The sequence below is a fragment of the Convolutriloba macropyga genome, chromosome 2 (genome assembly GCF_964194025.1).
Source record: "Convolutriloba macropyga chromosome 2, txConMacr16.3, whole genome shotgun sequence".
NCBI lineage: Eukaryota > Metazoa > Xenacoelomorpha > Acoela > Convolutidae > Convolutriloba > Convolutriloba macropyga.
Window position 1 is genome coordinate 78,290,193 of NC_134469.1, and position 16,105 is coordinate 78,306,297.

At 36.9% G+C, this 16,105-nt stretch overlaps 2 protein-coding genes across 2 annotated transcripts in view; both read left to right on the top strand.

Moving 5' to 3' along the window:
- The window catches only part of LOC142334743 (condensin complex subunit 1-like), a 50,686-nt gene that overhangs the window by 28,390 nt on the left and 6,191 nt on the right, over positions 1–16,105 (top strand). Inside the window, exons 14-18 of the mRNA XM_075383007.1 lie at positions 4,888–5,087; positions 5,491–5,735; positions 8,305–8,689; positions 12,429–12,504; positions 12,579–13,087. Coding sequence (XP_075239122.1) covers positions 4,888–5,087; positions 5,491–5,735; positions 8,305–8,689; positions 12,429–12,504; positions 12,579–13,087 — 1,415 coding nt within the window. The remainder of the gene's footprint in view (positions 1–4,887; positions 5,088–5,490; positions 5,736–8,304; positions 8,690–12,428; positions 12,505–12,578; positions 13,088–16,105) is intronic.
- The window catches only part of LOC142334744 (uncharacterized), a 447,170-nt gene that overhangs the window by 3,462 nt on the left and 427,603 nt on the right, over positions 1–16,105 (top strand). The gene's annotated exons all lie outside the window — the stretch shown is intronic.

Here is a 16,105-nt window from a genome sequence, read left to right on the forward strand (position 1 = left end):
CTTGTAAGTTTTATAGGCGGCGGCGATAACTATTATCAACTCACTTCTGTATCTTTTTCCATCTGTATTTTACGGCACGCAAGTCTATTTCGCAGCTATTCCGGCTATCTGCCGGCTATGTTTTACAATTCAAAGAATTTGAATTGTATTGGGGCGCTGTCTTTTTTTAAGATCTGTTCACACGTTTTCATGATTTTTGAAGTCAAATTGGAGTAATGATTTTGGTCACGCCGAAACAGGAAATGGAGCGAAAAAGCGAGTGGTTTTGCGGCGTGAATTTTTTTCGCTCTAATTTTAAAGTAGAGTGAGAAAACGGTGTTTGAACAAAAATTCGGTTTCTCGGTAGTGGTTTTTTGTTTACATGCGGCAATTTCACTCTGATTTTTACTTTTTTCAATTTTTTGGATCGGCTTTTTTTCTAAGTGGTTTTCCCAATCCATTAATAGTTCATTCTAGGCCTCGTTTTTTGTTTGAACCAAATTTCTATTTCTGTCTTATGGTTTTTTGTTCACATGCGGCAGTTTGACATTGATTTTGTTTTTTTGGTCTGATTTTTCTGGAAATGGTTTTCCCAATTCACTCATAGTCTGTTCTTGGTCTAATTGTTTGTCTAGTCAATGAAAATTCTTTGAATTGTACGTCAGGACTTGTCCTGCTATGTTTTTTTGTTTCGTCGTCTGACGCTCTTTTTTGTTTTACATTTTTTCACGCCACAAACTTTAGAAGAGCCATTTTTAATTGCTCTCAAACGAAGTTTGTAGCAATTATATTAGTCTGGTGATCTTTTTAATGCTATTTTTCGCTTGACCGATTTTTTGTCTGATCCATTTGACTTGTCGTCCTCAAAAACGGGATAAACAAGTAGTGCTCAGAGGGCATTAATGGCCGAGCAGCTCTCTTAGAGCCTTACACTTTGCTAGTCTCTAACAATGCGATTTACCAAAACTGTTTTGAGGAGAGACTTTCAAGGTTTGAAGGGCGATTCTTGAAAGTCTGACCACCTGGCCCACCTCTTGTTTTGATGAGACAATTTCAAGGTTTGAAGGACGATTTTTAGTCTTAAAAGTTTGATCCCCCTCTGGCCCACCTCGCCAGTCGTTTGAAAGCCATACTCCCGACGTTAGTGGGTTTTGTTTTTGATCTTCTCCTGCTGCCGCTGTCATTACTCTTGCTACGTTTTTTGTGCATGACTTCATTTAACTAATTGGCGAGTTTTAAGCTGAACTTTGTGATAAATTTTTAGGACTCCTATATAATATCAATAATGATAAAAATAAATCTTGGAGTTCACAATAAAATAACATATTCAAATTTTTCTGAAAACTCTTAGTGAATACGTTTTAGTCTTTAAAAAGTTGGAAAGAGTTGGAAATTGGATTCTGTATCTGTTGCTATCTATATTCCACATCTCTTAAGTCTGTTTGGCAGCTATTTCGGCTATCTTTCGGTTATATTAACCATCAGCTGGTAACTTTAATCTGCCGATGGTTACAAACATCAGCCTTCAACGTCATTGTTTTGAGAGCCTGCACTTTCTGGGCGGAACTAGCTTATTTTCTCGAAATTCGATGAAATGGGAGTTAGAAACTTATACAAGCACAATTTGACCGATGGATATCTTTTGCGAAGCGTTAAAACGTCCTTGAAAAATTGAATCAATTTTCAGTAACTTCCATTTTTAACTATTGATACTTTTTATTGTTTTGATGGAAATATTGAGGCTTTAGCTATAAGAAAATTTTCACATTTCCGGATAAAAAAGTCAATGTCGTATGTGTTTAACTGGGCGATTTTTTGTCTGACCCATTTGACTTCTCGTCGCATTAAGTGCTCTTAGAGCCTTTCAGCTCACTAGTCTCCAAAGGGCGGTTCTAAGAGGTTTATCCCCCCACACAACCTCCGAACATCATCCCCCTCTCACTTTACCCCCCCCCCCCCCCGGGTCACCACCCCTGCATAGAGTTCAGGTCGTAAGGGCCCCGTGCAACCAAAAACCCCACCCACCGTTGCCCCACCTCCCCCTCCCCAATGTTACCTCATCGCCCCCCCCCCTGATGAACCCCTCCCCCGTGCGCTCACCTCACGCCCTTCAATTAATCTGAAGCTAGCCTCACTTAACCTTTGCTAGCTACTGACGAAGCCAGCCGGTCGTTTGAGAGCAATTCGCCCGACATTAGTAGGTTTTGTTTAAACTTTGATTTTGTTTGTTGCCTGACAAAACTAGAGAGTGGTGGTGTTTTCATGCTGCTTTTCGAAAGATCTTTGAGAAAAGTAGGAGTGAACAAATTTGCTCCTAGCGAGGAAAATTATTAGCCGCTGTTTATTGGAATCTTTTTGACTTCTCTAGGCTAGTCTCATTCATCGCTCATTCTGTCCAAATGTTTCTAAACAGCTGTTTCTCAGCAAAGCAATCTACGATGAATGGAGTAAGAACTAAACCGATGGTAGAAACGTGATAAATTCATAAAGCTCAATTTTAGATGCCTGCTAATTGAACTGCTTTCTTATAAGTCTTGGATACAACTACTAATGCTTACTGGTATTGATACTGGCCCCTGTATCATCTCATCATTAAACAGTTTGTCTAACCGGGGAGTTTATCACTTTATTGTGCATTTTTTTAAAAATAAATCAGTTTTTTTAGTTATGTTCTTTTAGTTCCAATTGGGGTTATGGGAATCAATGGCAGCTATTTTCCGGCAATCTGTCTAGTATGTTTTACTTAATAGACAGTGCGTCTCTCACCGGCTATTATTTAGGCGCTCTCCTTTTTTAAATTTATCTTCGTTTTACACGAGTCTCCAGTTTCAGTTTCGACTTCTGACTTACCTAACTTCGTTTTTGTCATCAATTCGTAGTTTTTTGTAATTGTTTGAATCCTATAGCTGGGTGGCGGTGTCAATAGCCGCTATTTTCCGGAATTTAATCACGCTGGAGTGGTAAAGAGAGCGAAAAAAGGTAGGTTTGCAGAGCAGATCAAGTTAAATTTAAAATTGCATTGAGAAATTGCTTTTTGGACATTGAGTTTTTGGTATTTTGAAAGCGGATTTTTACGTGCGGCTATTTGACTTGAACTTCTTATTGTTGTTTTATTGTTTTTTATTAATGTTTTCAGAAGCTCATTCTTTTGTTTTATTAAGGCTTAGGCATTTTTTCTGAATTCAGCAAGAGCAGTGAATTATTTTGATTACTTATACACTGTTTTATTTAATAAAAATAATAGTCAATCTTCGGAGTTCACCTGTTTTAGGTCTTCTATGGTCCTTTTTCTTGGTCTCGTTGTTTACTGGTCGTGTTAGCCCTTTATTGAGGCTTAATAGAAGCTCTGTTGTAGTTTCATTTGACATCTAAAAGTTTTTACTACTTTGTCAGACTTTGTTTTCTAACTTCTGTGATTATTTGAGGCTTGCCCTGTTTTTTTGTCCTTAGTCTCTCTTATGACAAATGTCATCTCCGAATCTAGCAGAATGAATCTTATTATTGGCTTCAGTTCATTGGAACGATTTTCTTATCAGTAAATCTCATTTATAGGTTTCACAGGTTGCTTATGAGGCTTGAATTAATTGAATTAATTATTCCAGTTCTTGGCTGATGGTTTTTATGACGTTGCCACAAATTGTTTTTTTTTTGAAAATTTTCGAGTTTTTGCACTTTATTTTCATTTAATTGTCTAATAACTTAGTCTTCTCAATAACGCTTGTCATCGAGTGCTAAGGAGGCATAAATAAACCTAATTACTGACTCAGGTGCTAGCAGTGGTTTTTATATTTTAACACTTTTTTCAAAAATTAAACCGTTTTTTTTTATTTTTTGCTGCTTTTCTTTGACCTTGTAGTGTGACGTCATTTGTGAGACCATTTGTTTTTGATGATTTTTTGAATCTGGTGTTCATTTCTTGTTCTTTTTGTCCTTTTTTCACCTAACGTAACTGTTAAAATATTATGACTTGTATTTTTTCTCTATAGTTTGATTAGGGATTCCTTTTGGTGACAATTTTTTATTGATTTTCACAATTTTTTGTGTTCTCTTTCTAAGGACGCTAAGTAACAATTTTTATATAGTGTTCTTATTGGGTCTATACATTTTTTGGAATATAGGATCATGTGGTTTTTTGAGGGTCATTGTTTGACGTTGCTGAAAAAATTTGAATTGCCAAGTGATTATTTTATTCAATTTTTGGATTGTGATTCAGGACTTGTCCTGCTATGTTTTTTTTTTACTTCGAACAAAAATTTGCTTAGCTTTACCTTGAAATCTTTTTCAATTATCTAGGATAGTTTCACTCTTTTCTCATTTTACTCAAAGTGGTTTTGAGCAGCAATTGCCCAATAGTATCGGAAAGTGAAATAAAAAATTAAGACGACATACGCATGAAGTCCAATTTTAGATGCCAGCTTTTTGTATTTTGTTTTTTATAAGTCTTAGTTACCATCTACTGCTTGATGAAAACGCAATTGACGCATTTTCTGAGGTTGTGTATTATTCATTGTGATTATTTTAACTTTTATGCTGGTTATAAAGTAATTTGGGTTGGACCTTTATGTGCGTAGGCACATTACCGATCCTCCTGGTTGCTAGTAATAAGTGTATGCATTACACTGCTGTAATTTTGACGTTTCGAGATTTCAATTAAAGGACGCGAGTTCGCTGAGTGTTCTAACTTATCTGGAGAAGCAAGTAATGAAAATACATCGCTTCACCGCGGTTATTAGAAATTTAAAGAAAAATTAGAATTTTTCAGACAATGTAGGGATGCTCTTTTTTCATTTTAACGCTTTTCTAAAATTTTCAGGTTTTATCCCACGCGTAGTTTAAGATCTTTTCGTTGGATGCTTTTTAGTTATGTTGTTTTATTGTACTCTCTAAGTGTAGCTTGCCTCTATTTAGCTCCCTATGCCAAGCTGTCAATCAACTCAGATGCGATAAGATCCAAGATGATGAATATGGATGGAAGTCAAGACAGCTCAACTGCGGGAGAGAAGACACCCGAGGAACTGCAGCTCATCATTGACGACTTAGTTAACATGTCCAAAGAGCAAATTGAACAAGTTGTTGAGAAATACAAGACTAAAATTATATTTCTTCAGGTTGGTATCTACAATCCACTCATAAACTGACTGAATACAGACAGAAATAGGTTTCAGATCAGCCGAAGTTAAGATTTTATAAAATTAGCTAACTGGAAATGAAGAAGTTTCCTTATATGCTCCTGAATTTTAATTGATGATTACACCTTGCTGATGAATAGGATGTTAAATGCGCTTTGTGTTATTTTAAATCAAAAGCTATTTTTGGGCGTTTTAGCGATTTTGCGCCGCTAAACGTTGATTTCCGGTGACTTTTTAGATAATAAAGAAACGCGAGTTCTGAAAATGACTTCCAAGTTGATCCGTAGAACTAAAATTTTTGAAATCTTAAAGACAGGAGGAAGATTATCAAATTTATGTTTTGACCTTGACTCTGTTCGCTATTTTGTTCTTTTTGTTTTAGAAATGTGTGAAGATTCAGAGGATCTACTCTAAGTTTGTGATACCCTCAGCCATCAACCTGTTGAGCTCGCCTTCCTCCTCGGATGTGACGAGTGCTGTGGACTTTGTAGTGGTCTGTGCCCAGTTTGCCATTGAGGCCCCAGGTGGACAGAGACAGATGATGGGGCTGCTGGCCGGTGACGATGTTGCCACTCGGGCAGCTGTCGTGGCTGGCTTCAGACGGATGTACTTCAACGCAGACGATAGGTAATTTTTCCCCGGAATTTTATTTGTGATAATCATTCGAAGCAGTAGTGACTCCCACACAATACACTCTACAGGAATGTGTAGTCGAGTCTCGTTTTACTATTAAACTTTCACAAATAATAAGACTAACTAATTGCTCTCAAGCACAGTTTGTAGCAATGATGTGGATTGTTTGTATTTTAAGAGATTTTTCGAGCTTGATCTATTTTTCGTATGGCCATTTGACTTTAGTCCTCCAAATTGGGAATAATCGAGGGAATTAAATCTTTGTTCAGAGCGCTACTATTCTCTACAAGTATAAGTTTTTCCAAAATTAATGCTAAGAGGGTATAGTGTCATGATTTGGAGCTCAGTTTTGGGAAGTTGCACATAGCAAAAATTTAAAACTATTTAAGTGCTATTTAACTTGAGAGTAGCGTAATTGGTAGCCTATTGACGCTCTCTTTTCGTCCTTACAATTTCCAATCTTGTGCTTTTTTGAAGGCAATGAAAAAATGAACACTTTGATAGATGATATGAACAGAAAGTGAACACTTTTTGAATATCTCTTAATTTATCTTTGGTATAAGCATCAAAGTAGGGACTGATCATTGTTACTATGGCTTGTCAAAGCAAAAAATTGAAACATTTCTCGCACTGCGATTAAAGCTCATATTATGATGTGTGGCATATGTGACAGGCATTTCCATTGTGCACTTTATTTTCACTGGATTTTTTTTTGTTTCTTCGAAATACACAAAATTTAAGCCTGTCTTAGCTCTCAGAGGGCATTAAGTTCTCTTAGGAGCCTTTCAGCTCACTAGTCTCTAAGTATGCGATTCACAGAAACTGTTCTGAAGACGCATAATCATGGTGTGAAGGGCGGTTCTTAAAGTCTGAAACTCACCCCACCCCTCTTCAATTCCCTCTCCGCATCCTCATTACTGCACGTCGTTCAGGCGGTAAGGACGTGGCCCGTGCTGCCAAAGACATTTTCTTGATTTTTAAAGTCAAATTGGATTAGTGATTTTGGTCACGCCAAAACAGGAAGTGGAGTGAAAAAGGAGTGGATTTGCTGCCTAAAATTTGTTCATTCTAATTTTAAAGTAGTGAGAAAACGGTGCCTGAACACAAATTTGCTTTTGCGCTAGCGGCAATTTGACTTCTATTTTGATGTGCATGTCAGGACTGATCTTGCTATGTGTGTTTGTATCCTTTTACCTTTTGATGTCGTACTACATGAGTCCCGTCTTCCACGTTCACTTTGACTACATTACTCACAGTTTCAACTAAATGGTATTTAAAATTATTCAAAACAAACGGTATAAGCCAACAAAGCCAGGGAACTATGGATTAATGTTCAAAGGCAGTGTGTTATTATAGCTGCGAAGCTATAAGCTGAGCGAAGCTATATTGCAGTGCTCTTGGTTTTTTACAATTCAAAGAATTTGAATTGTATTGGGGCGCTGTTTTTTTATAGCTGCGAAGCTGTAAGCTCAGCGGAGCTATATTGCGGTGCTCTTGATTTTTACAATTCAAAGAATTTGAATTGTATTGGGGCGCTGTCTTTTTTTTAAGATCTGTTCACACATTTTCATGATTTTTGAAGTCAAATTGGAGTAGTGATTTTGGTCACGCCGAAACAGGAAGTGGAGCGAAAAAGCGAGTGGTTTTGCGGCGTGAAATTTTTTCGCTCTAAATTTAAAGCAGAGTGAGAAAACGGTGTTTGAACAAAAATTCGCTTTCTCGCTAGTGGTTTTTTGTTCACATGCGGCAATTTCACTTTGATTTTTACTGTTTTTTCGATTTTTTGGATCGGATTTTTTTCTAAATGGTTTTTCGAATCTATTCATAGTCCGTTCTAGGTCTAGTTTTCTGTTTAGTCAGTGAAAATTCTTTGAATTGTACGTCAGGACTTGTCCTGCTATGTTTTTTGTTTCGTCATCTGACGCTCTTTTTTTTTCGTTTTACATTTGTTCACACAGCAAAGCTGAAAAAGTCAATTTTTCTGAATGACTTCTTCCTCTCACTAACGGCATTTGCGCGCGTGACGTCCTTTCTCACTCGCTTTAGCAAAAGTTTTTAGGTTATTTGCGTGATTAGATTTTGATCATACGTGACTTACCTCACTCAATAAAATGACTTTTGCACTTTAAAACTTAAGTTTAGTTTGAATTTGTTTAAGGTCAAAGGAACTCATATGTGCAGCAAAGGTCCCTAATAAGAGGCTTCTGTGGAATGAATTTTAACAAGCTTTATTAATTTATCGCTGAATGTTTTCTAGCCTAGTTTTTTCAGCGGCGTCGATTTTTTTTTAAATTTAGTTCTGTATCTGTTTCTATCTCTATTATATGGCACGCAGGTCTATTCTTTCGCAGCTATTCCGGCAATCTGCCGGCTATGTTTTTATTAAGGTTCCCAAATTCCTTACTCTCCAATTTAATAGGGAAATTCCCCTAATTTACCTTCTGTAATAAAACTTAAGAAGCAATTAGAACTTTTTGACTCTTTTAGTGAAAAAATTAGGTTGTCAATTTTGCTTCTTATTTCTAACTGTTCCCAATCTAAACGTTGTAAATTTGTATTTTAGACCAAGCACAGTTGGCGAACGTTTTCTGGACCTAGCCAAGCCTGAGAACTGTGGAGGATCTCATTCGACATGGCTTTCTCTGCAAAATTTGGTTTGTGAGTTTATCCGAATGGAGTTGATCAACGAGCGCGTGATCTCTTTCCTTTGGGAGGTATTCACTAAGAAACACATGGACACCCACACGGAGAGTGATCGCACATTGGCACTGGCACTCATTGCAATGGCAGCTAAAGAGAATACCCAGATTGTTAAGAGTAATGTTAACGTGCTCATGGACTTCGCCCTCCAGAACCAAGGATCAGTTCAAGACGGGTACCACGGTTTCAATTTGCCCCTGGCGACTCAAGCATTAAATGCACTCCAGACGCTGGTCGAATCTGAAGATGTAAGTGTGATAACTCTTCTTTCTATTCGTACACATGTTAGTCAATATGTAATTTGATATGACTAAATGACATGCTTGTTCAAGTTAGTTATTGACAAGATACTTATATTGTGCTGTGATATCGATGAAAACGTTCTTTTTTGCGCCAAGATTCAATCAGAATAACCAGATATTTTCAACCGAGCATCAAGCAATAATAATATCTCAAAAAGTACTTTTGGATATATTTATACATTCCTTCTGCAAATTTCCACCAATCAGATTGTCATGAGATTAATGATAGAAAATGTTTATGGCTGTATTAAATAGGGCACCAAGTGATAGAGAGCCACTTGTAAGACAATATAAATTATTGAATGACATGAATTTGACTTTTGATTACAAGACAGGAATTTATTTTTTTAAGCTAATTTACAAAACACAAATTAGCATTTGTTTCCATTATCTATGACTTGAATAGGACAAACGAAAAATAATTACATACACACACCCGCAAATATTCCCCTTAGACAAAAGAAAAAATGAATCTTTTCCGTCTGTGCCTTATTAATTGCTCTTGAACGCAGTTCATAGCAATTATTATAAACGTGTGTCTTTTTTATGCAAATTTTTCGCTTGACAGTTTTGCGCTTTTCTTCTAGAACATTCTTTGACTTCTCAAGTGACTTTTTCACGCTTTCGTTCTTCATTTTTGAGTGATCTCTATTGCTCTGAAGTAAAGCTAATATAAATTCGGTTGCAGAATAAGGGTGCTAGGAAAATTGGCCGACAGGGCGTTTAGCCGACAAGGAAAAAATGGGAAATTTAGCCGACAGTTTTATCATAATTGGTCATAAATTTTACTTCAATTGGTCATAAAAGTCTCATTGGTCCATAAATCAGTAGTTCGGTTGTGATAGATTCATATCAAGTCCCACGGGCCGCTGAGGCATGGCCATGGCCCGCGAGGCATGGCCAGATGCGGTAAAATACCTTTGCTACGCTAGTTGATAGACATTCGTTACACTAGTCGATGAAAAAACTGCGGTATATTTGTCCGCTAACGAAATAGTGTTTTAAATTGGCCAATCACAGGTTCAGAATAAGTTTTATTGCTCATTTTACTTAAACTAGCAGGTCCGTGAAGGCTATCGGAAGGCATCTTATCTTGAAACTTTAACAATCGATAGTCTCATTGAAAACTTATTCGTGATAACTGGTGTACATGGATTCTTTTGCGAATTCAATGAATTTTTCTGCAAACTACTTTGGACATCAAAAAAATGGAGCGCCAAATATGTGAAAGACAAGTTTTAAGCGAATCAACAGTAAAAAACGTTCTCACAGAGCATTAAAAATTCGAAACCGATAGGATGAGGTATAAAGAGGGAGAGAAAGAGAGAAATCAATTGCAGCAGCAATATACAATGAGTCGGAGAGCAGATAGATTAAAAAAACCGAAAAAACCCAAAAGACAGAAAAAAGAAAGCAGATAAGGAAATCAGAAAAAAACGAGTCGGGGAGAAAACCAACGCGAACAAAAAGCGAAAAAAGGGGAGTTAAAGACAAAAAGAGAAGAAAACTCGAAAATGATGAGAGAGGAAAAAACAGAAAGAATACAATACAACAGAAACCACAAGAACATCAGGAACCAACCGTAAGAAAAACAATTGGAAACAAAAAAATGAATCCAAAACAGACAAAAGAAAAAATGAAAACAAAACAAACAAAAAAAACAACCAAGAAAAGAAAAAGAAAGAGTCAGAGAAAGGAGGAAAAAGGAAAGTGAGCATGAGAAAAAAGAAGAAAAACAGAAAAAAACAAAAGCGATAGAATGAAAGAAAATGGAACAGCAAAAAGAAAGAAACCCAAATCATGAGAGAGAAAGTACGAGAACAGCGAGATAGTGACCAAGCGCAAAACAAAAGCAAGAATTTGAATGCAAAATAAAAAAATACAGTTCGATAAACACTTGAAATGCAGAAATAGAAGATCGCACAACAGAAATAATAAAGATAGAGAAAGAAAAAGAAGGGAGGGAGAGATACAACAGTTCAAAGGAGATGAGAAAACAGGTCCTGGGTGAGACGATGAACTGCAGTTCTCATAAAAAGGATGAATGTTCTAATGAGATTACGTTGGACGTGCCCAAAACGAGGAATGTGCCGATAAAAAGGAAGCGTTTTCGAGCCTTTGCGAATGCTTTTACGAAGTTAACACGCACAGAACTGAGTTAAAGAGCTGACTAATGCCACCAACAAAACTTTCCTTGAAAATATAAAAGAAGGAAATGATATACCTATCATGTTTTGTAAGCAATAATTTATTAGTAACTGCCCCTAATATGAAAAAGTCCTCAACTGTGCGCTAAATTTTTTTTTATTTATTTCAAGACCCCAGTTTTGTCATATATAATCTTTTGGCACCTAAATTAGGTTATATCATTGTCACCTTTTGGGTCTTTTAAACTTCACAAATTTTGTTCGCTGAAATTCTTCTGTATCAAAAAAGTTTCGTACAGTGAAACTGTGGCAAAACAAATTTCCATCCTCCACCTTTTAATCCTTGACGTTTTCGGTGAGCGACTTTTCCTTCACAAATATTCAAGACAACCTTTTTCATCAATAATTTTTTGACAATGAACTAATAAAAACAATTGTTTTTTTTTCGGTAAAACTTATTTGTCTTGACATAATTTCGATCATTTTTATTTTCAGTATCAGAAGCTTTTCGGCCACAGACCGTTCTCTGAAGAAGTTTTTGGTCACAGAACTGTTTCTGAACAACTAATCAGCCAATGATTTTTTCGACACTATTGTTCTTGTTTACTGAAACACCGATTATTGTCTTCTTCTTCAACAAAAAAACTTCGGCAACAGGCTTTTTTCGGTAGATGACACGACCTCTTAGCAATATTTTGGGTCACTGACCTTTTGGCAACACTTTTCGGTTAATGACCTTTTTTTGCAACATTTTTCGGTCAATGACCTTTTAGAAACATTAATTGATTAATGACCTTAAAGCACAATTTTCGGTCGTTAACCCCAATTAGGCAACCGCTTAACCGTGCTCTTCGGTAGTACTGTTACAACTTGCCGATCAGTAGTGCCTCTAAAACATGCCGCCTTATGTGTTCACGCGATTAATATATAGATTGTCGGCTAAATTTCTCATTTTTTAGTTGTCGGCTAAACGCCCTGTCGGCCAATACGACGGCCACCCAGAATAAGTGAGGTATGTGATCTTTAGCGCAGTGGTTAGTAGTTGTGGCTGTGGATCGGGAGTGCAGTGGTTCGAATCCCGGCGGGGGAAAAATTTTTTGCACCCATAATTTGATCTAGGCTACAGCCCCTGAATTAAATTGCCTCGCCTGTCGTTCAAGAGCAATTCTTCCGACATTTGTCGGTTTATGTTAAAAATTGCCTCGCCTGTCGTTCAAGAGCAATTCTTCCGACATTTGTCGGTTTATGTTAAAAATTGCCTCGCCTGTCGTTCAAGAGCAATTCTTCCGACATTTGTCGGTTTATGTTAAAAATTGCCTCGCCTGTCGTTCAAGAGCAATTCTTCCGACATTTGTCGGTTTATGTTAAAAATTGCCTCGCCTGTCGTTCAAGAGCAATTCTTCCGACATTTGTCGGTTTATGTTAAAAGTTTTCGCGAATAAATTTTTCAGAAAAGCTGCAATTTATCATTCTACGACTATTTTGATTTCTATAATTAGTACTAAGTTTTGTTACAGTAATATATAACGCTGTTTCAGGATAAAAATGGAGCATCTTTTCTTTTCGACCGAGACGATCAAGTTTTCACTCACATTTCGAGAATACTATCGCAAGGTAGGCGTCGTCTATTCGACTTAAAATTTTATGTTTACAAAAAAAAACACATGAACATGGATGTCGTGTTTTAGGCATGAGCAATGTGACGAGCGCGGGGTGGCTGCAATTCGCAGCTGCTGCCATCAAGTTTGTCTTCGTAGCTACACATGATCCGATCGGTGCTGTTACTCCAATTGTGATGCAGTGCTTTGAGTTAGTGAAAGCACATCTTGTTCACAAGGAGTCAGACTACGAAGTGGTGGTCGCAAACTTGAGCCACGTCAACGAAGAGCTGTTGAGGCGATTCCTCTCGTTGCTTGGTCATGTTGCGGCTAATTTGGTTGCGTTTTTGGAGATCAAAGTAATGAATACAATCAAGGCGCAGAAACAGAAGAAGGAGAATGAGGCGGAGGCGAAGCGAGCGTCGAAACGCGCTGAAAAGGAGTCCACTTCTTCGCGTAAACAAAGATTAGATTACTCAATGAACGAGGCTGACACTACAGGAACATCGAACACATCCAGAAGTCAAATGGCCCCCAGACGTCGAGCGAATGGAAGACCATCGGCGTGTAACAGTGTAGCATCTGCCGCCCATTCGGAAGTATGTCTTCGCAACGTTCTTGAAAGTTTTACATAGTTGAAAGTGTGTAGCAAAAAGTTGAGTCCTGTTAGTCGTGTCATTAAATTTTTGCTTCGATCGATTTCATTTTTACGAAGAAAGATTTCACGCGTCACTTTGTTTTTGCTTGATTAATAGCAGCGAAGCGATAGCGGCTATTATTGGGGCATCGTGGTTTTTTTTTACAATTCAAAGAATTTGAATTGTATTGGGGCGCTGTCTTTTTTTAAGATCTGTTCACACATTTTCATGATTTTTGAAGTCAAATTGGAGTAGTAATTTTGGTCACGCCGAAACAGGAAGTGGAGCGAAAAAGCGAGTGGTTTCGCGGCCTGAAATTTTTTGCGCTCTAATTTTAAAGTAGAGTGAGAAAACGGCGTTCGAACAAAATTCGCTTTCTCGCTAGTGGTTTTTTGTTCACCTGTGGCAATTTCTTTTTTGATTTTTACTGTCTTTCAATTTTTAAAATAGTTTTTGCAATCCATTCATAGTTCATTCTAGGTCTAGTTTTTTTGTTTGAACCAAATTTCTATTTCTCGGTTGTGGTTTTTTGTTCACATGCGGCATTTTGACATCGATTTTCTGTTCTTTAATAGCCGCCCTCATCTCAGCCGGCTATTATAGCGCTCCTATTTTTTTTTTACTTCGTCGAACTTTTTTTCGCTTTACCATTTTGCCGCTTTTTCGACATTTTGCGTGAAATCTTTTTGACTTCTCTAGGCTAGTTTCACTCTTCTGTCATTCTGCTCAAAGTCCTTTTAAACAGCAGCTGCTTAGCAAAGCAATTCAAAATGAAGAGGGTCAGTATAAAAAAATCAAAGTCAGAAATAGAAACGGGATAAACCCATAAAGCCCATTTGATGCCCGGTACTTGAACTTTGTTCTCATAAGTTTTTGTTACTATCTATAATGCTTATTGATATTGATACTAGAACATGTAGCCTCTCACTAAGAGACAGGATTATGTTCAATTGCGAAATGACATCAAATTAAATCGCACTTAAAAATGTTTTTATACAAAAATTATTTTTTGTTCATATTCTTTTTTTTCAATCCCAATAGAGTTATGAGAATCAACGGCGGCTATGTTTCGGCAATCTGCCGGGTATGTTTATATTTTCTAGTCGGTTGCATTTCGAGAGGTTTTAAATGTGAACTCGCTGCGCGTTTTCTCTACTCGAGTTTTCGTCATTTTGAAAATTTCATTGTTCCATGTTTCTTTCGTATGTACTTCTGGTAGTTGTACAGTCAGTTTTGTCGACCTTTTCTTATATTGATGGTAGGTAATAGCCGCCCTCATCTTCTCAGACGGCTATTATAGCGCTCCTATTTTTTTTTTACTTCGTAGAACTTTTTTTCGCTTTACCATTTCGCCGCTTTTTCAGCATTTTGCGTGAAATCTTTTTGACTTCTCTAGGATAGTTTCTCTCTTCTCTCATTCTGCTAGAAGTGAATTTGAACATCAGTTGCTCAGCAAAGCAATTCAAAATGAACAGAGTCAGTATAAAAAATTGAAGTCAGAAATAGAAACGGGTTAAACCCATAAAGCCCAATTTTAGGTGCCCGCTATTTGAAAGTCATTCCTCTAAGTCTTAGTTACCATCTCTAATGCTTATTGGTATTGATAGTAGCCCCTGTAGCTTCTCTCTGAGAAACACAAGTATGTTCAACTACGAAATGCCATCAAAATAAATCGGACTTTAAAAAATGTTTTTGTACAAAAATCTTTTTTTTTCTATATCTTTTATTCTTTCAATCCCAATCATTTTTATTGGAATCAAAGGCGGCTATTTTCCAGCAATCTGCCGGGTATGTTTTTAGTTTTTTATCTGATTTTTCTAATAGCCGCAGAGCGATAGCTGGGGCTGTTATTGGCCTTCTCTTGATTTTTTTCATTTCGTCGTCAAGATTTTTTTTACGACCATTTGACGTCACAGCCACTTCATTCGTTCATGCAATTTCAACTGAGTTGCATGCGTGACGTCATTATTCGGTCTTTGTTGAGCGAGTTTTTTGTTCATTCGCGTGATTAAATTTTTGGTCACACTTGACTTACATCACTCTCAAAAATAACTTCCTCACTTTGAAATTGACTTTTATTTACTTTAATTCAGAGATAAGGTCAAATGGGTGTGTATCAATCTGAATGAGGGTTATTTGAGAGCAGCTAAAAGATGCGGCAATAACTTGTACAGATTTTAAATCAAAATATAACAGATCAGCCTTCAAGGAAAACACAAATTTTTTGTCTGTTACTATTTTTTTTAGACTGAAGATCTACGAATCTATTGCGGCTATTTTCTGGCAATCTGCATGCTATATTTATAAAATTGTTTTCCCAATTCACTCAGTACGTTCTGGGTCCAGGTTTTTGTTGAGTTAATGAAAATTCCTCGAATTGTACGCCAGGACTTGTGCTGCAATGTTTTTTTAATTCGTCGTCTCCATCGATGATTCTTATGACCTGACATATCAGAATTGACCTTTTCAATGACTTCAGTTACTTCTACTGCTTTGCAGTTAAAATTTGTGTACGTGACGTTATTTTTGTTTTTAGGTCGATTGCGTCACTTACCTCACTAAAAAATGACTTCTGAACTCACTTATGGAACTTTAAATTTTATGAACTTTTACTAGTTAAAGATCAATAGTGTGCATCAAAGTAGTACCAAACGTAGATGCCCTAATTCTTGAGTATTAGTCTTGAGTTTTTCATTTCAAATATTAATTTTGAAAAGCTTTTCTGGGTTTTTTCTTCATAGACCGTATGTGTCATAAAATTGACAGTCCGAATATAACCCAAAAAGTCTAGTGGTCTATTAAAGGACTGGTGGTCGATCTGTCTATCTTATTCCTTTAGTTGTTTTAATTCATGGAAGGCCACAGGCGTCTGTCGCTGCTATTTTCCGGCAATCTGCTGGCTATGTTATTAATATCGTGATCTTTGATTATTCCTTATACCCTTTTTTGGAGACCGAATTTTGGCTATTCAATCTAAGC